The following is an 18673-nucleotide window of genomic DNA, read 5'->3' on the forward strand; positions in this document are numbered from 1 at the left end:
ACATATCTATATTTCAATGACATAACTTTAATTTTAAATCATCCTGGAAGACCAACTTTCTTGGTGTCATGTTCGATAAGTATCTTAGTTATCTTTTCACATTGATAACCTTTGTAATGCTTTAGACTCAATAATGGGGGGCAAAGACTAATTGGGATTTCCCAGTCTCTGATTGGGTCAAAAACCCTGATGGAACTGATATTTAACCCTTGTGGTAAATTTCGGTGAAGTCCGGAGGGCCTAATTAGTCAAATCCACTCTCCTCACCTCCACGTTGGGGCCCCCTGGGATCTTTCAAGATGCGAAAGAGAGAGTGGTGTGCGGATAGCAATGGGAAGCTACCGCATTAATCTACATCCCAAGAAGAATATGATAAAAAATGGCATGATGAGTCTTTCCCTGGTAAAAAACTCCGGACGTAAACTATCCCCCCAATCGGATGTCCGGGTGGGGGATACTGGGGAAGGACAAATTATGCAGCAATACAGTGAAGAGAAGAAAAGAAGATTGAAGAGTACAGCGCGGGATGTGAAGACTCCACAGTTACCAAGTAAGTTAGAAAACATGAAGGAAGCAATGAGAAGAAACAGAGTGGATGCGATGGGAATGTCAGAAGTGAGGTGGGAAAAAGTGATGAGTTGATGAGTGATGAATAGAGCTCGGAAGTTGATGAAATATCATATTTTTTCTTATACATCAGAGATAATGCAGGATGCAATATAAACTCTTTACACTTCAATGTGAACCAATACAATCTACTTTTATTTTACATTTATTTGCATTATTTGGTCTTTTACTGTTTTTAGGAAATGTTCTACTTTTTGTTGCATTATTGCCCTATTCTTTTGAACAGACTTTTTTACGGTGTAATCATAGTCTACATTTCAGAACCTACTGCAGATTGCGTCATGCAGAAATTTGCCTTATGGTTGCAACAACCTTAACTTCTGATCACGTGTGTGATGTGATTGTCCCCCATTCAATCCAACAGAACAAATACTGCAGCCGCAGTGCTCGCAGTTAGTATATTGTATTGTACAAGTAAAGATAGTATTGATAGAGAAAGTGCTGCTTCTATAGCAGTTTCTCAAGGGTTGCTGGCTGATCCTCAAATTAAGGGATGTCAATGTTGAGGTTTTCTCCGCAGTTTTCCCTCAATCCATATAGAGCAAATGTTGTGTCTTTATCGCGCTTGTTCTTGCACTTATTTATTTTATTCAGATTCTAGATAATAATAGCATTTGATGAAGAGTAGTAAATTAACGCATGAGAAAAGATTACTAGCACACGGGTTCAAAAAAGTGAAAAATTACTTCATTATTATTGATTTACTGCATTTGTTAAAAGATTTCAGTATTCTATTAGCGTATAAAATGGACAGTTTCTAATAACATTGTAGGAGGAAGATGACTGTTTGTACAACAAAGATGCACTTATAATACATCACATAAGTATTTTGGCATTATATTTAATGTGTTTGAAATTTGTTCCAATAAACATAACAAGCGTCTTTCGAATACTTCCTCCAATAAAGCATTATACTTAAGTAAACATACAAACGTGGCCAACATGCTGTCAGTGTTAACACTAAACATCATTACACCGTAATAATTATTATAATTTACATACTTCAGAAGAATGCTCTCCAATTGAGACCACATTTCTAATTTCATGTTTGCACTTACCAACTCTGTGATGCAATGAATATCATTTTGATTATTTACACACAATTATTGCACTGATAAATTTTCATATATTTTAATACATCAATATATTTGTGACACACCCTCAAAATTAACCAACAAAAAGTACAGAAACACTGCATTGAGATTAATGATCCGCCTGCTATCTTTTTTAAAGTATCTAATGTTACATAGTTCATCAAACGAATTAATTTTGTCCATTTGCAACCACTTAATTTGTTGCTGCTCAAATCTCTGAATGTACTTCTGCCACTTGTTAGCAGGGTCCATTCTTGTTGAGGAATAAGATTATCTAATTGTTCCCGTAAACCTGGAAATAGTTTTAAGAGACATCTGTTTTAGGACTATTCTTGCTCATTTCCTTCTCTGTCTCTAGAAACATGTACTAGATACAAATCGTTTACTTCAAAGTGTTTAATACACACAACTGAGTGCTTTGTTGGTGTGAAAATATTTCATAGTATACGAGTGCTTCCAGCCACATAACTTATCTTTTCAGTTGGAAATTTGAGAACTGTAATGTAACACACTCACTTAAAGCACTCTAGTAATTGTTGGTACACACAGAAACATAACATTTAGGAGCCATCTGTAAATAAAAGAATATGGATGAATTAATTCAATTTTTTAATAAAAGTCTAAACTTCTTTATTTCAGTTCTCTGAATTTATTTTTCTTAGAGGTTATGCCTATATTAGAAGTAGCCGTTACTACGTGCTTCATCTTTTGATTCCTTTTCAGATTTTACTTTTATGATTGAATTATTGTTAATAGTTTAATTTGGTGATGTACATGTTGTCATGATACTGCCCATCCAAGTGGTTATGTCACACGGTCGTCGAAACAGGGGAAATCATATGACAGTTACTTACTTAACAGGGCCTTTTTCTTTAAATTATTTTAAACAGTTGTATAATATTACGTAAACTTCCAATTCCGTACAGCAAATATTTGCAGAGAAGAACTTAACAGTTCAGTCACTAACCCTTACAGAGAGGACATGAGAAACGAATGGGACAAACTGGGATGAGACATAACCATTCAGCAGGACAGTACCATTTATTCTCTTCATAGTTAACAATCAGTGTATTACGAAGATTTCAGTTCAGAATTACACTGCCTTTTAGCTCGACATGATACAACTGGCAAGCTGGCAAAGCCAATGATGCTAGACGCTGCAGCCCAGACATCGAGCAGTGACCACTTCAAGGAATCCAGCAGACGGTATGCTGAGTGGGAGAAGGAAGTCAGGCTGAAGGAGCTGCGGTATCTGTGGAGAGTGGAGATTCGTCTTTACGAATTGTCTATGTCCTCAGGTACAGTAACTGTTTACATCCTGAAGTAGATGCTCTTTCAGCTATGCACAAGCAGAATCCCAGAGTAGTGCAATCAACTAGTCGGCCACTGTTGTTATTCCATTTCAACATGCTTGGGATAGGAACATTTAAAGTAAAACTCAGTTTAGGCCATGGCCCTTAAAATTAAAAATATTTTATTCTGATTTAGGCTACATTCATTCCCTTTACAAATGTATACGGCAAATAGCAAGCACTGTAATAAAAATGGTGATTTGTCGGCATTTCCAGCGCAAAGGATTGCGGTACTCTGGATATCCACATACTCTGTGAACAAGTTCAGGAGACTTGGATTCTTACTGGTAGGGAATAGGGCATTTATCCAGTGGATTCACTTGTTCAATTTGCCTTAGTTCATAGAACCTGTTCTTAAATGTTTGTAGTTAAAACAAATTAAGTTCTTGACATAAAGGAAGAATATTAGTTTAATATTTTAACACGAAATTATCTAGTTTTTTAATTTGACATTAAATATAATCATATCATATTATTAAATTATTGTTTCTTATCCAAGTGTGCAGGCAGTCAAAACAGAAATACAAAATCGATGGCCCAGCTTGAAAGGGAAACAACTCAAAATTTAAAGTTTAAAGAAACCTGCATTTTGAAGCTTTATGTTGCTGTGAAGAATCAAAGGATCGTTTAACTTAATCCAAATTCAATTAATCATGTTTTATGTATGGTTGAAGCTTTAAACTTCAGTTTTTTCAAAACTTTAAATTTTGAGTTGTTTCTCTTTAGAACTGGCCCGTCGATATTACTATGTTTGCAGGCTTGAAACTGATCTGCAATTACTTTGGCAGTCGTCTACCAATATCCCTTTCTCTTTGAGTGCTAATATCACATACACAATTATGAACCATAATTTATTATTCAAAAACATAATTTAAATAAATAAATAAATAGATTTTCAACTACAAAATACATTATTTAGCACATTTATAAAATAGGGTAAAGGTTGGTAATATCGTGATAGTTGGTATGAGAATTTATTACAATTTTACTTATCGAGACAAAAATCTGTTTTTTGTGACAATGTATTAAGGACAAGTTCATGGACAATTTGCTGCATAAAATCGGTCCTTCTCTCGCTCTGTAAAACCATGATAAGCTATCAAACACAGTATCACGGTATTACTCTTATCACAATATTAACAAGATTTACCCTACTTCGTTTTCCTCTCCTACAATTTGTTATTCCATTTGAATAAAATATATTATTTCCATCTTTTAAAGTATTCACAATTCATAGGGAATGGAATATTTCTCGAATTTTGGAAAAAAAAAATATTTCTCAACATCTGATTATAGTAAATATACATTCTTCAATTCATTTATGCCTGATTTGAACTCTTGAAACATCGCGAAATCCGTATCAAGTCGGGAACGCGATTTTTTAAGCAATTAGCGAATATCTGGGGAAAAAGTGTTGTAAAGACTTTATAAAAACGAACATACCAATTTCCAAGCTCGAAAACGAACAATGTGAAAATGCTGAAAAATTCAATTGAATGCACTGATTTTCCCATTTGAAAATCCCACATTTTGCACTTTGAACTCAACAAAAAATTCCAGTCTTTAACGATTCAGAATGCTTTGCTGGGTCGTTAGTAGTCAATATCATTTAAGCTGTGCTCATGTTTGAATCTAAATCCACACAGCAATCAAGTCTTCAAAGGCTTGTTTTTTAAGGTCCGATGCATGCGAGGTGAGAGACCACACTACACGAGCAATAGTGAGTGGTTTGTAAAGCTAAGAGGTGCGGGGTCAGAAGTGCATTCCACCTTGATTGTCTCAAATTCGGCAATTCTGAGTACGAGGCTTTTACATGAGGTGGGTCCTTCATCTTTCCATGCAAGAAATGTTTATCATCAGAAAGATTGTCAAGGGGTGACAGTACAAAAGTTCATGTCAGTTCACATCATGTTTCAACCAAGCTATCACTGGTGAGCAGTGGCGATTTCTCTTAAGGAGCACAGGAGCAGTGCACCACCTCTTCAAATAACACATATCAATGAGCTGCTGTAGACTATGTGAGCGACATAATTCTTTATTATAATACTATGTAAAAATAACACTGCATGACTGTGTACTGTTCTTGTTGACGCCTGGGACTTACGTTTACCGCTCGACACTTGCGGCACACTGCTCCATTCGAGCATGTGCAGTAGTACTGTTTCTCTGGCAGGCTTTGGAGCATGGGAGGGAGGTTTACAGTGTGCGTAGGAGGGGTTAGGAGCACTTTCAGATGTGTTCTCAAGCTCGTCCCATCATAAATGTTACAATGAATAGTGTGCAAAATCTGTTAAATGTGTAATTTTCTATAAGACCTTTACACGAAAAGATAAAAATAAAGAAGATGGGTAGACCTACACATGAATTAAAATTGTAAGTGACGAAGAACAGTAATAGAGAAGTGACTAGAAAATTCAACATTCGGACTTACGAGAAATGCAATATGCGGCTGCAATATAAAAGACGCTGTATTTTGCTTTCCTTGCCTATTGTTCGACGGCGAACATTTATTGACAAAAATAAGACAAGTACGTTTTATGAATTTTATTTATTTTTCTGTTTGAATTTAGGACTGTGCGTAGTAACTACATAATTTTGATTATCGTTCTGCAGATATGATTGATTTGAAGCACATGAATGAAGGAATTAAAAAACACGATTCTTCAGCTGCACACATCAACATTAATGTTAAATTAGCAGTGTTGGGTCAAACAAACATATAGACGCAATTAGATTCAATTGGATTGTTGAACTTCACAATGATAAAGCTACCAAGAACAGATATGTGCGTGCGGTTTTATGGAGCTTTGAGTTGGCTTTAAGAGGTCACGAAGACGGAAACTCATCTTTAAACGCTAGTATTTTTCTTGGCCTCATCAATTTCAGTTCTGAATTAGACGCACTCTTAAGGAACAATTGGAAAGAGGAACAGTGTTTAAGAGCACGTCAAAAACTATACAGAACGAAGTCCTTCAAGCCATTTTGATGTATGCCATGATGAGATTTCAAAGAAATAAAGAAAGCTGCTGACATTTTAGCAGTTAAGGCTGATGAGACGACACACGTATCGAATGCTTGTGAATGTGTGAACTGTGTTATAAAACACAATATAGCGAAAACAATATTATTTACGGTGAGCTGCAATAGAAATTGAACTCTTTACTTTGCTATTACTGAACCTACATAGGAAACTGATTAACTGCAATTTCTTGACTAACAAAATTATGTAAATCTATACCTACGTAGCATATGCTAATAGTTATGTAGTAGTTAGTACCTATAATAATAATAATAATAATAATAATAATAATAATAATAATAATAATGTCCACACCTGTGGAGTAATGGTCAGCGTGTCTGGCTGCGAAACCAGGTGGCCCGGGTTGAGGTTTTTTCCGGAGTTTTTCGAGCAAATGCTGGGTAACTTGCGGTGCTAGACCCCGGACTCATTTCACCGGCATTATCACCTTCATATCATTCAGACGCTAAATAACCTAGATGTTGATACAGCGTCGTAAAATAACCCAATAAAATGAAAAATAATAATAATAATCATAATCATAATCACAATAAATATTTGTGCACCACCAGAATTATTTATCACCACACGCCACTGCTGGTGAGAGAACAACAGGATGCAGTCGGCAACAGATCGCCTACCAAGAAAATGTTATCTTCTGAGAGAACACTAAGTCTGCCAGAGATACGTACATGATACCGAATCTCTCACAGTCCAACTAGAAACAGTAAGATTAAACATGCAAAATATATTCGATACCCTCAGTCAAGTACTTAGTTATGTCAGTATTTTAGAATCTGACATAAAAGATCTAAAAGAGAACTCTTCACTTAAAAATTACATGTGTTTGCTAGTAGCTAACAGAAATTCTTCCAGTGCCTTGACATGGTAGTGTGGTCCAAAAAACCGAACTTTCAAAAATTCAAATTCTCACAAAGCTAATATCATGCATTAATGTGTAAAACAAGCACAAAAAATTTCATTAAAATATTACCATTTACAAGTCGTTCCAGAGCTGAGAAGTTTATAACGTGTAACATAGTAAAAGAAAAAAGTCAGAGCAGCTTTTTAAGAAGTAGAAAACTCTTATCGGTGTTTGGATAAAAGTTATAGAAGAAACTATTTCTATTCATCTTCGTCAATGTCTCATTGTACTTTCGGAACAGGTTGATAGTGGGTTCTGTCGTGTCATTTACTACTTTCGTCTAAGAGGAGCAATCACGAAGTTCCTTGAAAACCACTCTGTAGGAAGTCTGTGCAGGAAAGATTGAGATTTGATTCTTCCTATTTCAATCTTCAAATAAATAACTGGTTCTTAATGTTACAGGATTCTCCAATTTCAGGTTTTCCAATTTAGCATGGTCTGTAGTCGTTGAGGAGTATCAGGTTTCTGTGGAGGCTGCAAGTTTGTCACTATATTTTCCTTTTTTGCTGGTTAAACGAATTGAGTCCGCAACAGACCACATTATCTGAAGCCTGTTTAGTAAATGATGATGATGATGATGATGATGATGATGATGATGATGATGATGATGATTGTGATGATATTTCTTTTTCTCTGTGGTCACTTGGTCATCAAAAAAGCAACCAGATGCTCAGAGAGAAACCAAAGATGTTGGCAAAATGCCATAATAGCCTATAATTATGCTTTCTTATCTACAGTTTGGTTGAGATATTTCTTATGGAGAGTAAGAAGCTTGATATCATTATATGGACTTTGAATACCAATAGATGCTTTGTTCCACTCTCTAATGTTATCTAGTGTCTCAGCAATGGCTCCAGCTACAAATACTGCTGCACAATCTGGAAGGTTGACTCTATCCAAGCACTGACTACTTTAGGTAACTCGAATATGTTTTTAGGGACACTAGGTGGTGAGGAGGGTACAACTGAAGCAGGTAATAGTGTTGAAAATGAAGATAATGATTCAGATAGTCTATATTCATTCTCGCTATCAGATTCACTAGGTGATTAACATGATTAAGAGGTAGAAGGAAGGTCGTTGCTGTACCTTTCTTGGATATAAATTCACTTCTTCATGTCCACCGAGTTAGCTCTGTGGTAGTGCCTCCAGACTAGCTGGCCTGGGTTCGATTCCCTGCAGGGTCAGAAATTTTCATGTAAAATTTCTACCTCGGGACTAGGAGAGATGGTGGTGCACAACTTCTAATCACTAAATTGTGCACCAATATGCCTGGGTTAAATCCCAAATCTCTCCACAGTGCATATGAAAAGAAGGCATAGGGCAAATTAGGGTCTGTTGGACAGTCAGGCATGTTGGACACTTTGCGCTTTAACGTGTTACCTCACCACTTGTGGACACCACATTCTGCTAGAAGTCAATGACGGAAGTAGCCCCACCTGTGGCTACTTCCGTTGTTGTCCAACAGACTCTAATTTACCCTATGTCACTGTTGATAGTGATTCGTCTGTCGGATGGGGACGTTAAGCCTGGCACGGAACAAATCTGTGATAAAAATTAATAATAAGATAGGAAAATAGAACAATTAGATACTTGGAGTATTGACAGTCTACTGAAGATATCACTCTCTTCTCCACCAAAGTATGCAGGATAATTTCCTCTTCATCCTTAACTTCCTTTCCCAAAAGTGACAAACAGGCAAAGAGATTCATTGGACACAACATGCGTTCAGCAACTAATCCACTGAATCCTCAGTGTGAGAAACCACAAGCCTCGCACATCATTGTGAAGATGGTACAAAGTGCCAGCTTGCACCTTACATGCATCTATTCTTAAAACCAATCCTGTACTACGGTGGTAGAGGTATGTGTGAGAAAAGTAAAATTGGTTCCATTGACTGATGTTTCGAAAGTTGTAAATGCTTAGTACATCACCCCTACTTCTTAGGAAAGCCATACTGTATTTTTGGTCCACGAAAAGTACTAGTCATTTATGCAAAGACTCAATCCTGCCACTTTCTGCAATGACATATTATATTTTCCCTGGACCAAAGATACAATACGGCGTTGCTAGAAGTGGCAGTGATATGCTGAACATGTTAAATTAACTTGATGTAACAGTATGTGGTATAAGTGTGTATGCAGATGCATCTTCGGATACTATAGTATTTCCTTTAAGTCCTTATGTGTAGCACAGGGCTACAACAAACAAGTGCTACTTTTTCCTATTTCTGGCTGGGGCATTTTGGGTTAATTCAAACAATATGTCAATGTGAGCAACTATTGAAAGCTAGTTAGTTGGTGTTGTTCTGTGGACTTCTTACTCTTTATCTACCGTTATTGTGTTGGAGATAAGAACGTTGGGAGAAAGTAAAAAAGATTCTGCGCATGCATAGAACAGCACTTGACCCACGCTGCCGCATTTCCAGGAAACATCAGTCGTTTCTAAATAAGGAACACCTAAACGCATGTATTTCCTGCTTCTATTGTTTTTATTTAATTTGTGTATATAGTATAATGCTGTATATTGTACTGTATTTGTGCATATAATAGTATAGTAGATAGGACAATGTCTGTGATATGATGTGTCTGTAGTGAGGCAACCCTCTGCTACTGAGCGCACAGATGAAGTGTCAGAAATCTACTCCCATTCTTTGTGACGTGAGTCAGCATTTTAAATTACGCAAGAACATGTTCAATTGCAGTTTTCCTTTATTTGTAGCTGTTTATTATTATGTCATTTAATATTTTTAAATTTGCGGTCATTAACGGTGAGAACCGGTTGTTAAAAAATTAGAATGACACCACTGGATATATCAATGGATCTGCACGTGCGATTACTGGAGTTGCGTTGTTTTAACCTTATGACCAGAGATTTCAACATTGACTACGAAGCTGAACAAGCATGTCCATGAGCCAAAGTTTTAATATTATAATTTCAAGTTATCATAATACACACTTCTTATTAGGAATTTTATACAATACAGGTCATTATGCAATGCAAAAAAGAGAGAGGGACTGACTTTATTTAGAAATAGACCTATGTAGATAAATTAACGTGGAACAACCTCAAGTGAAGTATTCATATCATGAAATAATGTTATTTAATTATTATGTCTATTTACAATCCCCTTCTAGTTACTTTCTTCTCACTGCGTATGGGAGGTAACTCGGGCATGGAGTTCTACCTTGTTGGCCCCAAAGCACCTTCATTGCATGTAAAGACGACATCTTTACACTTATAACTTTCCTCCAAAACATGACAGTGTTCCCTCACATTCTTCACCACTTAACTGTAGGAACGAGCAAAGAATAAACACTTAGCTCAGTTGCCAATTCTTGAAGTCATTGTCATATTTTATTTCTGCCACGCGCATAAGAGTTGAGGAGAAAATGGGAGTTTATGAGGATTTACCAATTCTAGGAAGAAAGGCTGTCATGTTTGGAGCAAGGCATGCCCTCACCATTATTACAATCTATAAAGCGTCACATTCCAGTACAGTGTCCCGAAATTTTCGCATTGTTTACATTGTGTGAATACTGGGTGAAAGAGTTAGTGACAAAATTTTCTCTGGAGAACTTTTAATTGCACAACTAAACAACACGTGCAACATAGCATATCTTAGTAGTCTACTGTAGTGTAACGTTTATTGTTATAATTGCAACTAATAAACAATAAAATTACAAAACTTGGATAATCAATAAAAAAACCGAGCGACTTCGCACAAATGGTAGTGTTTGAGCCTCGTATTTGGAAGGTCCTGGGTTCAAACCCTTTGGTCAGCCAATCTGATTGAGGTTTTTTTCTGGTTTCCCTCAGTCACGAAGGCACATGCTGGATTGGAAATTTACATACCATGATTCATGATCTCCTTAATCACCAATATCATAAACATTAAAACAAAATCTAAATCAGTTTTACATGAACATAAGCGATCTATAACAGACGACAATAAAAACAGAGTCAGAACAAAAGTACACGACCTACTGATATAGCCAAAGATTCTAACACGTGATATGACCACAGATGTTAAAGTGTGTATAAATAAACTTCACAAAATAAATTGCCAACTGGAAATAAGTAAAACAGAGAAAAGGTGGTTACGGATTTTGTAGGTCAGGCTGGACAAATTTAATTTCAGTTAAAACTAATCACTAGTCAACAAAATTTAAACTTTTGTCTGTTAAAAGGGAAACAATGGGTGATTCTAAGTGACTTTTTTATGCTGATTTCAAATCTTTTTACAGACCTTTTCCATCACCCAGAGTTTTAGAGTAATCACATGAAAAACATTTTTCGTGTCTATACATTATAGCAGAGCGGGTAGAAGAGAAAGTGACGTTACTTCCTCTAGTTCAGTGATTCGTCGCCAAGTGGCGCTAGCTCTGTCTTCCGTTAACAGTTTCAGGATCACTATTTGAGCGAATGCAAAAGGTTTTTAAAAATAACCCATTAGATAAGAATGTATTGTAGAGTACTTTGTTACAATATTTTACTTGTTTAAAAATGTAATATTACTACATTAATAAATTGTGAGTTACACAACACAACCCTGAATAGTAAATATAATAATTAACCGAAAAATGGAACATTGTGCTGGCTTCAGCCAGAAATACGCAAGAAAAGTGCAGCATCACAAAACTAACATTTTTATGGCATTATAAAGTACGCATTGACATGAAATGATTGTTTTTTATACATAAGAAAGAATGTAATAAAATAAAGGAGACACTTTATTTTCACCAATAGTTTTTATCTACTATTTAGTCATTAGTTGCGGTTGTATCTGGTTTATACATAATTCAGAGAAACAAGAAATATTACTGCAATTTACGCTCATAAATTAAGCTTCGATATTATATCTATACTAATAAGTTTTGATCTTTTAAAATACCTAGGTTATTTTGTGTTTTGTAAAATTAAAACAATTTAGTTCATAAGCTCTTCTAACTAAAGGAGTAAAATTTCGCCTCTCCAGTTTTAAAGTGAGCTCACCACACATGTAACAGAAATTGTTTCTATCATTAAGACACTTTCGAGACATGTTTCTTATAACTAAACACTTTATAATGCACTATTAGGTACGATATATACACTTCTATCACAATTCAATTGACAACGGAAGACAGCACAGGATTAACTTCTTTCTTTAAAGAAAGCGTCTATTCATCTGGGAACTTTACCTTATAATCACAGCTTTCTGAGGGAAATGCCATTGTTGTTATTCGTGAATTCACAGGCAACAATCACCAACAATAAGTCAATTGTTGACACAATGGAATGAAATATAAATGTAAAATACTCCTTCTAATGAGCATGTCATATACCACAAATGCTAATAAACGGGAAAAAAATTATTTTCAAAATTAAAAAAAAAATGGTGGGTGATGGAAAATTTCTGACTTCATTTTTGGAATCAGCAGATGGCAATATATAAGAAATACCCGAAATTATATATTTAACAAAACCATTGACCAGTGGACCTCAGAATGGCTCGAAATTAACACAGGAGTAAAACGGCATTGCAGTCTCCCTTCCTTCTGTTTATAATGCACATGAACGAAATAATCTTCAGGAATTGAAACAAATGCGACATGATCAGTTCCAGATAAACAAATTTAAAAATAGGGTCATTGATATTGCAGATAACCGGCTTTTAATATCATCTGCAGAAAATTATTTACAATACCCTATACATAATTTAAACATCATTGCAAAAAATATAACATGGAAATAAATACAGGGAAAAAAAAAAAACAAAGTTATGCCCTTCTGGTGAAAATACCCTGTCCCTAGTAAAATATGTTTGGATAGCAAAATTTTAGAATGAGTTAATGATTTTACATTATCTTGGCTACAAATTAATATTTGATAATGATTTGGATAGTCTATAATAAGCAAAATTGTAAAATACACCAAAACTATGGAAATAATAAACAGGATAATGAAACCTTCCCTGATACAGAAAAGCACTAGAATACGCCTTTAACAAACCTTGTACTCTGTTATGGTAGTGAGGCATGGATATTAAGGTGGATGGATGAAAGCATGAGATTTATGCGAAGAGCATAATTACAAAATGGGACCATAAACGCAAATACGACGTAATGGAAGAACTCAGTCTGGAATCATTATTCTACAATCAGAACTGGATGAGCCATTTGCAATGTATGAGATCCCACATAATTCCAAAAGCTATGCTTCACTATCAACCACATGGGAAAAGATCTCTGGGACGTCCGATAAAGAGTTGGGGAGAAAATTTCTCTTTATTATGAGATTGTAATAGTTCACATGGCCTAATACTTGTATAGATCCCACTTGATGATGATGATGATGATGATGATGATGATGATGATGATGATGATGATGATGAAGTCAGGTACGTAGAGGTGTTTTGGAATGCTTCTTGCTGCACAATAGCAAAATGGAACAAAAATATGGTGTGGTTGTTTTGGTTTTCCCACACCCACACTGCATATGCAAGGAATTTCCCGCCATCGAGTACAGTTAAGGGAAAATTATTATGTGCTGACAAACAAATTCTGAATGTTATTGCTTTTAGAAAATATGCTAATATGGGGCTTTATGCCACAAAATACTGAAAATATGCTACATTACATGCTCAGTAGTCCATTATATACAAGAAAGCTTGAAATGTGCGAAAATATGTGCAGTTAATTTTGAATATTCGTTATTACATCCATTCAAAACATGTATAAAATAATTTTCTATGACTTGCAAATGGACATTAAAAATATGAAGTTCCATATGAATCCTCGCCCTATTAATATGCCATTCACTGCAAGCCAGTGAATGCAATGACACATGCTTAACCACCATGTTTATTTTGTTTCTTGCAGATGGCATCCCAGCTTACATGCAAGTGCCAGATATCGAGCTAGAGCCCATGCCAGCTGCCATGCTAGCTGCCATAGAAGCCAGCAACCAAAATCCCATGCCAGCCATGATAGATCCTATGCAACCTGCCATGCTAGCCGCCATAGAAGCCAGCAAGAAAAATCCCATGCCAGCCATGATAGATCCTATGCAACCTGCCATGCTAGCTGCCATAGAAGCCAGCAAGAAAAATCCCATGCCAGCCATGGTAGATCCTATGCAACCTGCCATGCTAGCTGCCATAGAAGCCAGCAAGAAAAATCCCATGCCAGCCATGATAGATCCTATGCAACCTGCCATGCTAGCTGCCATAGAAGCCAGCAAGAAAAATCCCATGCCAGCCATGATAGATCCTATGCAACCTGCCATGCTAGCTGCCATAGAAGCCAGCAAGAAAAATCCCATGCCAGCCATGATAGATCCTATGCAACCTGCCATGCTAGCTGCCATAGAAGCCAGCAAGAAAAATCCCATGCCAGCCATGATAGATCCTATGCAACCTGCCATGCTAGCTGCCATAGAAGCCAGCAAGAAAAATCCCATGCCAGCCATGATAGATCCTATGCAACCTGCCATGCTAGCTGCCATAGAAGCCAGCAAGAAAAATCCCATGCCAGCCATGATAGATCCTATGCAACCTGCCATGCTAGCTGCCATAGAAGCCAGCAAGAAAAATCCCATGCCAGCCATGATAGATCCTATGCAACCTGCCATGCTAGCTGCCATAGAAGCCAGCAAGAAAAATCCCATGCCAGCCATGATAGATCCTATGCAACCTGCCATGCTAGCTGCCATAGAAGCCAGCAAGCAAAATCCCATGCCAGATCCCATGATCGATCCTATGCAACCTGCCATGTTAGCTGCCATAGAAGCCGGCAAGCAAAATCTCATGCCAGATCCCATGATAGATCCTATGCCGGCACCTTCATTGGAACGTCTACCAGCAGAACAAGATGAGGAAAGAAGAACGAAGGGTTGCTGCTGGCCCCGTTTACGATATGTATTTCGTAGGCTTCGTCGTCTTTTTCGGCGTAAGAAGTTATAAATTTTATGTCTAAGAGCCATTTCCAGATAGATCGCCCTTAGCGTGTTCCTATGTTTCCCTGACCATTTGTTCATAGTCAAGCAATTCTGTTAGAATAATTTTAGATTATGTGCACTCCTTAATGTTACCAACTATTAAAACTTTCATTTTGTTTGGCGGCCTTATTCTTTATGTGCTAAAAATATGTCTGATATCATGCTCCGTTCCTTGCTTGCACCCAATGAACAGTGAAAGATAATATCATATTAACAATATATCAGGTCTATTTGCTTACCTTAGGACAATGTTTCTCAACTGATGGCTTGCGTTCTCCTGGGTAGCCTATACTTGAACAGTGAAGTGATAGGTCCAGTTTTCTTTGTCCATAATAAAGGCGCTTAATTTAACACTTTATATATTACTAATATTCATTGAGTTAATCTGTGCATTACATGTTAGGAACATTGTATGATTATGTTCATGATTGTTTAATAGTAACTTTTTAATGAATGTCACGTGTTAAAGTAACTTCACTGTTTATTATATTTATTACGGGAGCACTTAATAAATAATAAAATGAGTGAGCACATACACAATACAGTCTTAGAAAATACTTTAGTAGGGTAAAGAATGTTCATTGATCACTGTCACTAATATTGGTATTGTCCTCCACTTCGAAAGTTGTGACTGCGCTTGCAGTAGGCCCACTTATGAGCCATCCCTTGTTTCAGAACTCTACAGGTTTATGACTTCCACAGGTAGGATCCTTTTTTTTGTCTTTTGTTCGGTACTGTTGGTGGAGGGATGTTATAAATGGATCAGAGGTGGCAAGCAGTTGATGGAATATTGCTTCTTGGGCTTCTTGTGGCATTTGTCCAATTGGAAGTAATGCCTCGGAAATAATAGCAGAACCATGAATGAGTATTTTGTGTACAGTCACAGGCATGGGATATCAAGAGTACAGTGAGACAAATAGTCTGGCAGTCTCGGTTGCATATTTTTCAAATTCATTTGTGTTTATTTCAAATCCACAGGATGTGGTCTTAAGTATAATTCCACATCTGTGGATGAAATTCCTGTCAATGCCAGTTATTTCTGGACTTACTTCTTCATTATCAAAAAATTGTCTGGCAGTGTTGCCATTGTTTGTGTTTCCGCTTCCACCTGGCTTGGTTTGGTCTAGCAAGAGCCCTAATTCAGAACGGAATTTACTTTGGATTTCTTTCTTGCGAGTGGCCACACCTTCTTTCAATTTCTTGCTTCTCACTTGCCAAACTTAAAATGCTAAATGGTAGGAAAGATAGAGGAAACACTCGAAGAAGCGAATCCAGCCATGCAAAGTTGACAAGCCAAATTTAAAAGTAGATGTGTCAACTTTCTTCTTGCTTATGCCATCTAACTGGTTCATTTCTTTCAGTGTTGCCCCGCAGATGTAATACCTTTGGGTTGATAAAGTTGACGTCACAGCATTACAAATTTTGCCATCTATCATGATTAGTACCATTTCATGGTTGGTTTCTAGCTCGTTTCCAAACAAACTAATGTGAGTGGAACTGAGGGCACATATCTGTTCTTCAATGTAAGCTACTTCTTCCTTAGAAGGTTTAGCAGTCTCTTTTGGAAATTGTACCCTTATGGGCCGACAGTACAATGTTGAAGATGATCGAGGATTTTGCCAATCAATAATTTTTTCTCCATTTTCGTTTGAAGAATAAAGCTGCAAAGCGACCATAGACATGAAGAAAATATCAGAGTCAGAAAACCCCTCCGCCCTTTGTTTGTAGAGTGAATGTCCACTACTGCGATCACAGCCCCACTTTGAAAGTAATGTCATAGATACTTTTTCGTCTTCCATAATCTCAATTACTAGTTATTGTGAGCTCAGAATTTGGCTAGCTGTATGATTCAGTAAATCGTGAGTTTTACTTCTGCAAGGAATTCTGTGACCGTTACAGTTTCAGGATAACAGCTTTTCTTTGCATTTAAAATCCTTTTATATGATGGATATATATCTGCATTTTGATCTTTGGCACCTCGTCTCATAATATTGTACTGGTATGTTGTAAAATCTGCCTTCAGGAAAAGCGCCAACACTTCTTCTTCATCATAGCGTCTTGCAACAGAGCTGCTAGTTGATGCCAACGTCCAGGTTTTTCTGATTTTGAAAGCTCTAGTAGATGTTTTATTCATCTCCTCTAAAAACTTAGCATGGTCTTCACTGCCAGACTCGTGATACTTCATTTTTGCGCGAATGTTAAACTTTCTGCACTCTCTGCAGATTTTCTTACATTTTCAGTTTTTCTATGCTTAGACCTACTACTGCTCCCCCCAAACTCTGCTTGTGGTCTTCCTCTTTTCTGTAGAGTTGGTTTCACAGCATTTAAACCACATACAAACTCTATATCTAACCACTGCTCATTGTTTTTAAAAAACCTACCACTCATTTTGTCCGATTTATTGAGTCTGTGAAACAATTTACTGCAAAAACGAGAAACATATCTTTCTAACAATTAAATTTGATCATAGTAATCTTCCATACCGATTTTTGTAATAAGAAACTGCAATACCGGTACTACATCTTTCTGTTTCTCAAGATAGCTTTATTCCTTCTGTAAGATATCAAACAATTCCTTCCTTTTGCAATGGTACTCCATTTTGAAACCAAAATAAATGACGAAAAATTTGTTATTTTTAACTTTTATAACTATTCGATAGCCAAACTGAACATAGTTTTGCTTTAGAGAAAAAATTAACTAATACTGAGAATATTCGTATTTTAGACTTTAATTTGAAATACGCCAATAAATATATTTATCAAAATCTTATCAAAAAGGGCAAGTATGGGCAGTTTTATCTTTCGACATCATTATGGAAACATATCAGACTACCCATTAGTCAAGGAAATAATATGGGGTAACGTGAGTCAATTTTTGTTGGACTGCATAGAGACCGAACTTAAGGAATCACAAAATAAAATTGTACGTAATATGGTTACGTGTCCTCAACCAAGCATTATATACTTAATCTTTATAATAATAACAACATACTCTTAATTCACAAACATAACTCTAACAATCTATAATAACACTTACCTGAAAATCAACCATAGAAGCACAAAAAATAATAATTGAAATTCTGATTTAAAAAACACAACCACAACACAGCAAAAACGACACTTCATGCACTTGCTTGAAAGGTTCGAATACAACTGCGTAGAATTAGACCTGCTACGAAGGTGGCTGTTTTATGACCACCAGACCTTGGAGATAGTTGGGGTATATTGTAAACACCATAAAACTAAAAATGGAAAAATCATTTTTGGTCAGCGTTTGAGTCTTTTGGAAACACTTTGCAATGTGGCGACAATTAAGCTTTGTAGTCACATTTTACATTTATTTTATTTCTTTTTAGTAGGTTATTTTGCGATGCTGTATCAACATCTTAGGTTATTTAGCATCTAAATATAGTATAGTATTAGTATAGTATAAGTATAGTATAAGTACAGTATAGTATAAGTATAGTATGGTATAGTATAAGTATAGTATAGTATGGTATAGTATAAGTATAGTATAGTATAAATATAGTATGGTATAGTATAAGTATAGTATAGTATCAGTATAGTATAGTATAAGTATAGTATAGTATAAGTGTAGTATAGTATAGTACAAGTATAGTATAGTATAAGTATAAGTATAGTATAGTATAAATATAGTGTAAGTATAGTATAGTATAGTA

General features: G+C 36.1%; 1 protein-coding gene across 1 annotated transcript; it reads left to right on the plus strand.

Annotated features, from left to right (window-relative positions):
* Nucleotides 1-141: 141 nt before the first annotated feature.
* Nucleotides 142-18041, plus strand: LOC138704700 (microtubule-actin cross-linking factor 1, isoforms 6/7-like). The gene is made up of 3 exons (XM_069832839.1): nucleotides 142-550; nucleotides 2831-3019; nucleotides 13878-18041. Exons 1-3 carry the CDS (start codon nucleotides 331-333, stop codon nucleotides 14957-14959), a joined length of 1491 nt encoding a protein of 496 aa, XP_069688940.1. The 5' UTR covers nucleotides 142-330; the 3' UTR covers nucleotides 14960-18041.
* The last annotated feature ends 632 nt before the right edge of the window (nucleotides 18042-18673 follow it).

Source organism: Periplaneta americana, chromosome 8 (assembly GCF_040183065.1).
Source record: "Periplaneta americana isolate PAMFEO1 chromosome 8, P.americana_PAMFEO1_priV1, whole genome shotgun sequence".
NCBI classification, from domain to species: domain Eukaryota; kingdom Metazoa; phylum Arthropoda; class Insecta; order Blattodea; family Blattidae; genus Periplaneta; species Periplaneta americana.

What these genes read in the sequence shown, in the direction of transcription:
- LOC138704700 (XM_069832839.1), top strand. Translation starts at nt 331, where the DNA reads ATGGGAAGCTACCGCATTAATCTACATCCCAAGAAGAATATGATAAAA. An exon ending in GAAGACTCCACAGTTACCAA is followed by an intron (nt 551 to 2,830) that starts GTAAGTTAGAAA and finishes ACTGCCTTTTAG; the next exon opens with CTCGACATGATACAACTGGC. An exon ending in CGAATTGTCTATGTCCTCAG is followed by an intron (nt 3,020 to 13,877) that starts GTACAGTAACTG and finishes TGTTTCTTGCAG; the next exon opens with ATGGCATCCCAGCTTACATG.